Genomic DNA, 11493 nt, shown 5'->3' with positions numbered 1-11493 from the left:
CCACTGTTGAAAATATCCCTGTAATAGGATTTAGTCTTGTAGGTAGTCCCGGTGGAGTAATTAGTACTAAATTGTCGTTTTCATTAAATACTTCCACTATCCTTTTCCCGCTGTTGTTTATTTTGTTTACAACGATATTAGGTTCCCACAAGGAGTGATGAGCGTTAAAATCCCCTACTACTGTACTATAAAATTTCTCCCCGTTTTCTCTATGTAATAAACAAATTCCTCTATAGTCAACCTGTCACTAGGGTTATACGCATTTATTATACCTGAATTACCTCTCTTGAGTTTGACATTGAAGTGTTGAACTTCCATATTACCATTTGGATATTCTGTGGTGTTTCCCACTACATAACAAACGTCACGTCTAATAAGGATCATTACAACCCCATTCTTTGACCTACTCTGTCTTTCCTTAGAACTCTATAGTTTATTAACTTTACCTGTTGATCTTCTTTCAAAAACGTTTCACATACACAACAAACATGTGGTTTGACACTGTACAACATCAGTTTTAATTTCGACAGATTATTACACACACCCCTCGCATTCCATTGAATTATAGACAATTTTGACATATTAATATCCATTTTTACTTGCTATTGGTTTTTCCCTTATGCGTAAATCCTTTCTAAGATTTTCCAATTCCCCATCGTCAACAGTTACGCCAAACGTTACTAGCATTTCCCTTCTAACATTTTCATCCATTAATATTAAATGACTATCAGAAGTTTCCTTATTGGCCAAAATTCTTTGTAATACACAGATGAATCTGTATAACTTTATTATATCTTTCGAGTCCATTTTGTTTTTAGTTTTAGAACTTTCTTTGTGTTCAGTTTCCTTTCATTCAGTTTGACAGCTTTTATCGTTCGTTTTTATTTTCTGCCTTTTCACAATTTCAGCATAATTTCTCTTGAAAGTTTCGTCTCTTATTTGTTTAGTACTAAGATTTGAACTTAACATGTCACCCTTCGTCTCTGTTTCTGTTGTTTTATTACTTATCTGGTCATATTTTCATGACCCCGTACATTTTCCCTCTCCCACTTATTATATTTGACTTTAGCTTGGTCATAAGGTACATTTTCCAATGTTTTTACTCTGTATTCTTTGGGCTTCTCTAGCTACTTCACAACCCCTATAACTAGCGACATGCTTCCCCAGAGCAATTTGTGTACTTTAATTGGTCCTTGTTTAGGCCTTTACTGCACTCTTTGGCCATATGGTCTCCCCCGCATTTTACACATTTATTTATTTTTTATTTACAATCGTCTTGATGGTGACCAAACCTCTGACATTTGAAACACTGAATGACCTTTGGTATAAACGGCCTAACTTCCAGTATTCTGTTTCTAAATTTTATTTTCTCTGGCATCTCATTTCCCTCAAATGTAATCTTTACACATTTAGCTTTTACTCCATCCTCTCTCTTACCTCTCCACATCCTTCCTATTTTGCTAACCTTAATATCCTGATCCGCCAAATATTCCTTAATTTCCTCCTCTTCTATTTCCTCATAGATTGGTCCTAGTACCCCTACTTTCCTAGTATCTCCTATTGGATGTCGACATTTTACCCGATATGTGTCTTCTTGAGGACTAAAAGTTGTTAGAGTCAATAAATCATTTATGTCTTCCTTTTCATTAAAAACTGCTCCTATATGTTTTTTTAGTTTCATTGGTTTTATAGTCCACCACGTTTTTCTGTGTAAACGGCGACTGCCTTAAATATCTCTCCACCTTAATAGGGTTCCGAAGTAGTCTCACTGATTTTCCTTCTGTATCTAAAAATTGCATGATTATTACCTTACCTTCTACTTTATGTTCTAGCCTATTATTTTTTCTATCTTGATCTAACTGATTTGTTACATGTTTTTCTGTGCTACTTGTGGCTGTTAATTTTGTAAGAGGAACATCCCTTGTAGTTGTCAGCCTTTTTATTTTGTCCACTCGACCAACTCTACTTCCAACCTGGTATTGAATTTCTCCCACGGAACTATCACTTTTCTCTTGTTCTCTTTTCCTTCTTCTAGAATTTCTACTTTCTATTTTAGTCCAGTCGTAATCCATTTCTCGGTTACACTCAATATCCGAGGCCATAGTCAAAAGGTCATTATCCTAGTCGGTCAAATCCATCATGGGTCGCCTTAACCTAGGCAAACCTAGGATAAGGTTGCTGACCTCTCTATTAATTCTTATATTATTCGAAAATAATAGAATACTCTTACTTTATTCTTGTGGTCTGCAGAAGTCGGCCTTGTCAGAGGTCCTAGAGTCTGTTCCAGGAATATAACGAAAATACCAAGAATTCAAAACACTTTACTCAGGGAACACTTCATACATACGTCCACACTAGACGGCTCATAATTACTTGTCTGCAAGTTGCAGCGCTTTGCACCAACTACACTTCATCTAGTAGTGTGCCCACAATCACGGTGTTTTTGAGAGAGCAACGAGGAACCTGGATGAATGTACGTAGACTATTCTTAATGCACATGGAAAATGTAGAGGAAAATGGACTGGAAAGGAAAATTGAAAATGTACTGTAATAGGTTATGGAATAATTAGAAAAGATGACGAGGAAGGAGTTAAAAGGATCCACATAGATGAAGTAAAAGTATTAACACCATACAAAATAACAGATGAAATTATTACACCGATCACAGTAGCATCATAATTGAAAGAACTGGCAAACGGATACTAACCTGGATAATCAGAAGAGAAGAATCCTGGAATTGAAAAGATTTAAAGAAGCGACTGAAGCTGCAGGATTATTGAAAATCATCCAAGGAAGGGGTACGATAAAGTAAAATGGCAACTGAAATTAAAAGAAGAAAAGAAAGTAGAGATGACCAACAGAGGTGTGTGGATAGTAATGACAGAAGAGATTGCATAAGAGAACTTGTCACTAGGGACCCAGTAATAGTTATGAAAACAAGATTGAATATTATAGAATTAAAAGGAAATTATAAAAAAAAATAATAAAGATAGGCTTTGTGTGTTGTGTAGTGAGGCAGATGATACACCGGAACATATGTTTTGCTGTAATTAATTAAGAAAATTTAGAAGCAATGACACAGAATTAGGGAATTTAGAAACATGAACTAAAGATGTTGCCCAATATCCTAGATAGGCTATGGAAGTTAGAAGTAAAAGTATGCAAGTTGTTGTTCTAGTAGTGTGCCCACAATTATCTGTGTGTTGTGTAGAGAGCAACGAGGAACCTGGAAGATTTTCTTATAACTGTTGTGTTTGGTTTTACTATATTACTATACAAAGTATAAACTTAGGAAGCATTGCACTTATCTATTAATTGATAGACTTATTTTGCGGAGTGACCAAAGTAACTAGGGAACCACGAACATTATTGATATACACGGAGATTTAACACAAATTGAGGTAATTATATGATAATTTATTCTACGCCAAATAAGAAAAAAGAAAGATAAAAACGTAATCTTCCAGTTGGTTATCTTTTGTTTCATGTATTAATGACAATTATTGTTTCTGCAAACCAGTTGTTTATGTTTCCCCTTCCTTCCTATATGAGACTCAATAATTAACCACACCAAAACCTTTTGGAAAATACATAATATGTGTGTATCAGATGGAGAAAACAAATTGAGGGAAAAACTTGGAATTATCGTAACTAAATCACAGCAACCAAACTTGACCTAACCTAAACTAGGGGTTCCCCTTACCCTAAATGACATACTGCAATATAACACTTTGCCCAATGAAACATTGTTTCATTTCCACTATTCTGAAATACCTTTGTAAGTTTATTTACTCCGGTCAATAATATCAAATTTTACACATTTCCCATCCAACTACATACACTCTGGTGTGAAATTAAGTATCATGTAGTTTCCAAAATGGATATTTTATGAATAGAACTTCCCTGGCAGTTATATATACATAGCTAATAATCTCTATTTCGGCAGAATTTTTCTAAACGTGGCAACCGCCTTGTGGTGGTTGGGTGGTAACATCCGTTAAAGGGTGGTAGGAGGAATCATTCCCGTTTTCTGTTCTTCAGTTCATCTCTGCCGGCCGGATCGACAACACGTTGGTCCGTCATTAAGAGTTTTTCTTCGCTTTCCCTGTATCGGTGTACCAGTCTGCTCTTTGGTGAAGTACTCAGATTTGGGGTTTTGGCAATCGTGTTTTTTGTTATCTCTTTGCTTTTTTGCTGTTTTCATTATGAGTGAAAAAAGTCATTACCGTGTCTGTGTGAATGAGGAATGTAAGGTGAGACTACCGAAAATGGCGGTAGACCCTCACACCATGTGTTTGAATTGTAGGGGTTTTGTTTGTGCCCTTAATAATAGGTGCAGGGAATGTAAAGTTTTGGATGAAAAGGATTGGTTGATTATGAAGCGCTATGTGCGTAAACTAGAGCTCGATAGAGTTAGGAGAGCTTCTAGGTCTAAGTCTAAGTCTGTTAGTGGTAAGGAAGACGAACTTAGTGTAGATTTATCGGTAAAGTTTTAGATTCAACCAAATTGGGAAATGTATTATATTAATATATTTTCCTAGTAAAGCACGTGATAACAAAAAACTTTCTCTCAATACATTATTGACGCTGATGTCTACTTACAGAGATAATTATTCAGTTATTGTAGGTCTGCATTTTATTTCTAAGTGTTCTGTATACCTTTACGCTGCCACGGGACCTAGCTCTTGTTCGTTTGTATGTCTGTTTTCATCTTACTTGGCTCCGCCCCATTGCGTAATGTGACAATATTTTCTTGAATGCGCATTTGCTCCTCCCACTAATGTCGCTCCTCCAATCTAAATACTACTGGGTTCTTTTCAAGGGTTATTATTGGACGATTCATTGGTCTCTCAGTCTTGTTTCAAGGATCTGTTTTTCGTGCAATATAACATTGTAAACGATAGTATTTTGTTTTTTTCCCTATTTCATTATGGGAGAAACCCGTGATTGTCGTTTGTTTTCGGTTTTCAAAACTTCCGGTTTCTATATTTTCAGCACACGTCACTTAACTGTCATGGATCCTCCGGTACGGTTGTGTGAAATATGTCGTTATTCCTATTTTGATGTGATCGGCCGATTTCATGGGAATTATAATGGAACTCCTGAAGTAGTGAATTGTTTTCTAAGGGAGCATTCCGTATTACCTTTAAGTGTCCAGTGTGGTAAATGTGATTCGCCTTTTAATCAGAGGCTGAACGTATTCCAGTACTTGATGATTCAGAAGAGGGTCAACCACAACCTTCCACATCTTCATCGTCATCTTCCGTTTAAGGTAAGAAGTGATTTAACAAAATATATATATTCAAATTTACCCCGGTAGGGGTACAGGGCCCCTAGGTTAGGTTAGGTGGGTTTGTTAGGTTCTGTGGTGCCCTGAAAATTACTGTGGCCTTAAGGGGGGGTCGCAGGGGGGGCGAAGCCCCCCCCCGGTAGGGGTACAGGGCCCCTAGGTTAGGTTAGGTGGGTTTGTTAGGTTCTGTGGTGCCTTGAAAATTACTGTGGCCATAAGGGGGGGTCGCAGGGGGGGCGAAGCCCCCCCCGGTAGGGGTACAGGGCCCCTAGGTTAGGTTAGGTGGGTTTGTTAGGTTCTGTGGTGCCCTGAAAATTACTGTGGCTTTAAGGGGGGGTCGCTGGGTGGCCCTACCCCCCTCCCCCCGGTAGGCCTAGTTAGGGGTATGGGGGAGGGGTGCTGGAACATTAATTATTCATTTATTGCAAATATCATTCAATGCCCCAACACCCTCCCCCCCCTTCCCCCACCCAAAACCCCGGTTCCCAAAGGGTGTCCCCCATAATTGGTGGGATGAACTAGGGTATACATAGTAAATCTCTAAATCGGTTGGTTTGCAGTCAAAATAAACGTTAAATTCATTGAAACCACACTATTTCTGATGCAACAAATATATTTTTATTGCATTTTTCCAAATTTGGCTGAAACTAAAAATTTACCGATTTATCTTTTGAACCTATAATTGATTCCTCTTTGGAAGTTGATCCTTCCCTTGAGTTAGTAACTCCTGCACCTCCTACAGGATCCGTATCTGCGGATGACCCTCGGTACGCTAGCCTGGCTGCCGAGTTGAAGGCCATTAAAAAACAACTGGAGGCCTTTAAAGGTAAGGATAGTGAAAGTGCTTGTGTTAGTGCAGTGGAGGTGGCGACTGACCGAACCTGTCATTACCCTAGGCCTAGACCTCTACCAAGCTCCCAGGACCAAGGGAGAAGGTACGTCGATGACCGAAAGGGGGTGAGAGGTATGTACCCTCGGTCAGCCGTCGCCTCAAACAGCCCTGTTGCCGATTCCCAGGCTGTTCTTGACCGTCACGGAAAAGACGTGTCGGATGTGTTAATTTATTCTCCGAATTCGTCCAGACGTATATGGAAGTTTGAAGCGTCAAGACTTACTAAGAGGAGATGGAACCGCGACGAACTGTCTCGTTCTTTCTCTCCCGGTTCTAGCAGTTATGAACCTTGTCCGTCGGAGGATGATTTCGACTCCGTGCCTGTGTAAAGAGGGAAGCCTAAGCCTACTGCCGAAGATCCTCCCCCTTCTACGAGTGTTATTCGTCAGCCCTCCCCTTCGGGGCCGCAAGACCCAGCTGATGTTGCTAAATCCTTTATGTCTGTCATGCAGGAACAACTTTTTACGTTAGTGCAAGCATTTAGCCGCCCTCACGCCCAGTCTGATAGACGTAAAGACGACTCGTTACCTATTAAGAAGTCTGCTTCTAAGAGAGAACGGAGTTCTTCTCTAAAGAAAACTTCTCCCTCTCTACTCCAGGATGAGGAATGTGTGCTTTCGCAAGGCGATACTTCTTCTCGATACCAGGACGATACAGTTTCTCGTTCTCGATACCGAGACGATACTTTATCGAACGATACTGCTTCTCGTTCTCGATGCCAGGACGATACCGCCTCCCGTTCACGATACCAGGACGATACCTCCTCTCGTTCGCTTCGCCACGACGATACCTCCTCTTGTTCACTACGCCAGGACGATACCTCCTCTCGTTCACAACGATACCGACCCTAGTTCTCGACACCTGGACGATACCGCCTCTCGTTCACGACGCCATGACGATACCGCCTCTTGTTCTCGACGCCAGGACGATACCGCCTCTCGCTCTCGGCACCAGAACGATACTGCCTCTCGTTCTCAGTGCCAGGGCGATACCAGCCTGCCTCTTCGGGACGATACTGCCTCTCGTTCCAAGGATTCTCCTAGCGCTGGGCTCCAGGATGCAACCCGTCTTTTGCAGAATGATTCCTTTGATTTGCCCTTGTCGGGTTCTAAGGAACCTTCTTCTCGTTCGAAGGATGTTGCAGATGTGGATCAGGACCTCGAGGAGGTTTCTGATGACGATGATAATCCTGCCGACGCTGCTGGAGATTACAAAGTTCTCTCTCGCTCCCTTCTTGAACTTTTTGGAGAGGAATTCCAACCTGCTGCCCCTCAATCTCCTCAATCCCAATTTAACAGAAAGAAGGCCAAGAAACAGTCGGCCTTCATCAAGATGAAACCGTCGATTTCCGCAAAGAAGACTCTTGCAAAGATTGATGACTGGATGAAGGAGCGGAGACAAGCGGTTAAGACTTCCTTCTCTTTTCCACCAGCTCGTCTTGCTTCAAAAGCGGGTACATTATGTGGTATGCAACTGGGGAACCTTTGGGTCTGGGAGTGCCTTCCTCCTCCAAGGGTGACTTCTCTGGCTTAGTGGACTCTGCTAGAAGGCATGCTCTCAACTCAGCCAAGGTCATGTGGTCGATGTCGGAGCTGGATCATCTCGTCAAAGGTATTTTTAGAGCCTTTGAGGTTTTTAGTTTTCTAGACTGGTCGCTTGGGACTCTGGCAAGGAAAACTGACCAGATGGAAGGAACTAGGGACCTTACCAGTATTATGTCCTGTATGGATAAGGCCCTCAGAGATGGGGCAAATGAGTTGGCTGCTCTGTTCTCAGCTGGGGTCCTAAAGAAGAGAGCCCTGATTTGCTCTTTTGCTTCAAGGTCTGTTACCATTGCGCAAAAGTCTGAGCTTCTTTACGCCTCCCTGTCTCAACATCTTTTTCCCCGAGTCCCTGGTTAAAGATATTACGCTTTCTCTGGCCCAAAAAGCCACCCAAGACCTTTTATCTCGTTCTGCTCGTAAGCCCTTGGCAGTCACTCCTTCTTCGAAGCGGGAGGAAAAGAGATTCCAGCAGCCCTTTCGGGGCAGGACTACTTCTTCAAGACCAGATTTTAGAGGAAGAAGGCAAGAATCAGGACCAAGATCTACCAGGGGTTCGTTCAGACCTCGCTCCAGAAAATGAAGTTCGTCTCCTCCAGACAGTAGGCGCAAGACTGTCAGGTTTTTGGCAGTCTTGGAAGAGGAGAGGGGCAGACACCTGGTCCCTCTCAGTCATCAAGGAAGGATACAAGATCCCCTTTCTGAAGAAACCTCCTCTCGCAGATGCTTCGCTGGCCTTAGTAGCCCGGTACACAGATCCGGGGAAACAGAAGGCCCTAATAGGCTTAGTCGACCAAATGCTAGACAAGGGAGCGATAGAACCAGTTTGGGATCTATCCTCCCCAGGCTTTTACAATCGCCTGTTTCTGGTCCCCAAGAACTCGGGCGGATGGAGACCAGTCCTGGATGTCAGCTCTCTCAACGTCTTTGTGGAGAAGACAAAGTTTTCCATGGAGACGACTCAGTCGGTGTTGGCATCAGTACGTCCAGGGGACTGGATGGTGTTCCTCGACTTGCAGGACACGTATTTCCATGTCCCCATCCATCCGACTTCAAGGAAGTACCTGAGATTTGTAATGCAGGGCAAGTGCTTCCAATTCAGAGCTCTTTGCTTCGGTCTCAGCACGGCTCCTCAAGTCTTCACCAGGATAATGACGAATGTGTCAGGCTGGCTGCATCAGGAAGGGATAAGGATATCCTTCTATCTGGACGATTGGCTGATTAGTTCACGATCGAGGGAGAAATGTCTGGAGGATTTACGGAAGACTTTTATGATGCCTCAAGATCTAGGCCTGGTCATCAACAGGGAGAAGTCTCAGATCAGACCGAATCAGACTATTCTCTATTTGGGGATAGTTCTGAATTCAGTTCTTTTTCGGGCTTCTCCCTCACAGGAAAGACAGACCAAGTGTCTCGTAAAAGTCAGAACTTTCCTGGACAAGAAGAGGTGCTCAGCGAAGGAGTGGATGAGTTTGCTGGGGACTCTATCCTCCCTCGAACAGTTTGTCTCTCTGGAGAGACTCCATCTAAGGCCTCTTCAGCACTTTCTTTCGAAGACGTGGAACAGAAAGACGCAGGAAGACTCCTTTTCCTTCCCCATTCCAACAGAAGTCAAGAATCTTCTGAAGTGGTGGCTGGATCCAGCCTTGTTAGGGGAAGGAATCTCCTTACACAAGAAGAACCCAGACCTAGTGTTGTTTTCAGAGACATCAGAGTCAGGTTTGGGGGCAACACTAGGAAGCAAGGAGGTCTCAGGCTATTGGGAAGGAATTCAGCTGGGATGGCACATCAACAACAAGGAGCTGATGGCCATTTTTCTGGAGCTAAAGGCCTTCAAAGACTTGGTGTCTGGGAAGATTGTGGAGGTCAACTCAGACAACACCACAGCTCTTGCTTACATCAGGAAGCAAGGAGGGACTCACTCTCTGTCTCTGTTCGAGACAGCAAGGGAGCTCCTTCTTTGGGCGAAGGAGAACAAGATAAGTCTGCTGACGAGGTTTGTTCAGGGACAGAGAAATGTGAGGGCGGACATGCTCAGCAGGAAAGGGCAGGTCCTTCCCACAGAATGGACCCTCAACCAATAGGTCTGTCAGAGTCTCTGGAGGCTGTGGGGGAGACCCCTCATCGATCTTTTCGCCTCCAACTTATCCAAGAGGATCCCCATCTATTGCTCCCTGGTTCCAGACAAGGAGGCAATAGCAGTAGACGCTTTTATGATGGATTGGACGGGGATGGACACATATGCCTTTCCCCCGTTCAAGATCATCAATCTGGTAGTCAGGAAATTCGCTCTCCTCGATTCGGGACGAATGATCCTGATAGCTCCGTTCTGGCCGATGAGGGAATGGTTCACGGAGGTGGTGGACTTGTTGATGGATTTTCCAAGAATCCTCCCTGCAAGTCCAAATCTGCTCAGACAACCCCACTTCGAGAGGTATCATCAAAACCCCCTCGCTCTCAATCTGACTGCCTTCAGACTATCGAGAAGCTCGTCAGATCGAGAGGATTTTCAGCGCAAGCTGCGAAAGCTATCGCCAGAGCGAGGAGGGTCTCTTCACAGAGGGTCTACCAGTCCAAGTGGGAGACTTTTAGGGCTTGGTGTAGGAAGCACAAGATTTCCTCATCCACTACCTCTGTGAGCCAGATTGCGGATTTCTTGTTGTACCTCAGGCAGGACGCTCAGCTGGCTGTGTCCACTATCAAGGGATACAAAAGTATGCTCGCTTCTGTCTGTCGGCATAGAGGCTTGGACTTGTCTCGCGATAAGGACTTACATGACCTCTTGAAGTCTTTTGAGACAACCAAGCAGGTCCAGTTAAAGCCCCCTTCTTGGAACCTTGATGTGGTTCTTAAATTTCTGTGCACCAAGAGATTTGAGCCCATCTCACAGGCTCCCCTTAGGGAGGTTACGAAGAAACCCTCTTCCTTTTGGCCTTAGCAACAGCTAAAAGAGTCAGTGAAGTCCATGCAATTGAAAAGCAGGTAGGCTTTAATCTGAATGGGGCAGTTTGTGCCTTAAGATTAGACTTTATCGCTAAGAACGAGAACCCTTCTAAGCCCTGGCCAAGGAAGGACCTTTGAGGTTCCTAACTTGACCAACCTAGTGGGTCAAGAGCAAGAGAGGCTTCTCTGTCCAGTACGAGGCCTACTTGTCTCGCACGAAAAATGTGAGAGGCTCTTCTAGCTCCCTGTGGTGTTCTGTGAAAGATCCTCAGAAGCCCCTTTCCAAGAACGCTTTGTCTTTTTTCCTGAGGGAAGTTATAAGAGAAGCGCATCTCTTGTGTGAGGAGGAACACTTCGGACTTTTAAAAGTGCAGGCTCACGAAGTGAGAGCCATTGCGACCTCGCTTGCTTACCGCAAGAACGTGTCGGTCCGTCAAATTATGGATGCAACATTCTGGAGGAGCAACTCTGTGTTCGCCTCTCATTACTTCAGAGAGGTGAGAGTGGATTATGAGAAATGCTATACCTTGGGCCCATACGTAGCTACGGCTTCTGTATTAGGCAAAGGAGTTACTACCTCCCCTCAACCCTAGTTTTGTATACTTGTGCGTAGGTTGGTGTTTTTATTGGTTGTCTGAGGACTTCGACTTGTGTACAGTCCCCTCAGTCTAGTTAGATAATTTTTGTCTACTTTGCAAAAGTTAGGTGGTTGGTTTTGGTAAGGTTGCAGTTTTTATTTTGGGCAATAGGTAGTCCTGAAGTCTAGTCAGATTGTTGGTCTCACCCCGTTGACAGACTCGATTGAGTGTTTTCAGCACTGCAGGTCA

At 43.4% G+C, this 11493-nt stretch overlaps 1 protein-coding gene across 3 annotated transcripts in view; it reads left to right on the top strand.

The window, feature by feature from the left end:
* The first annotated feature begins 2714 nt into the window (after positions 1–2714).
* Positions 2715–11493, top strand: part of LOC137637094 (gem-associated protein 6-like) — a 125924-nt gene continuing 117145 nt past the window's right edge. The window contains exon 1 of one of the 3 annotated variants that reach the window (XM_068369389.1): positions 2715–2863. In XM_068369389.1, the coding sequence (XP_068225490.1) occupies positions 2814–2863 (50 nt within the window). In that variant the 5' untranslated portion in view covers positions 2715–2813. Of the gene's footprint in view, positions 2864–3190; positions 3402–11493 lie in introns of those variants that run through there. The other 2 variants (XM_068369390.1, XM_068369391.1) reach the window with 2 other exon arrangements.

This window comes from Palaemon carinicauda, unplaced genomic scaffold (assembly GCF_036898095.1).
Source record: "Palaemon carinicauda isolate YSFRI2023 unplaced genomic scaffold, ASM3689809v2 scaffold53, whole genome shotgun sequence".
NCBI lineage: Eukaryota > Metazoa > Arthropoda > Malacostraca > Decapoda > Palaemonidae > Palaemon > Palaemon carinicauda.
This window is presented reverse-complemented; position numbering and strand designations above follow the sequence as displayed.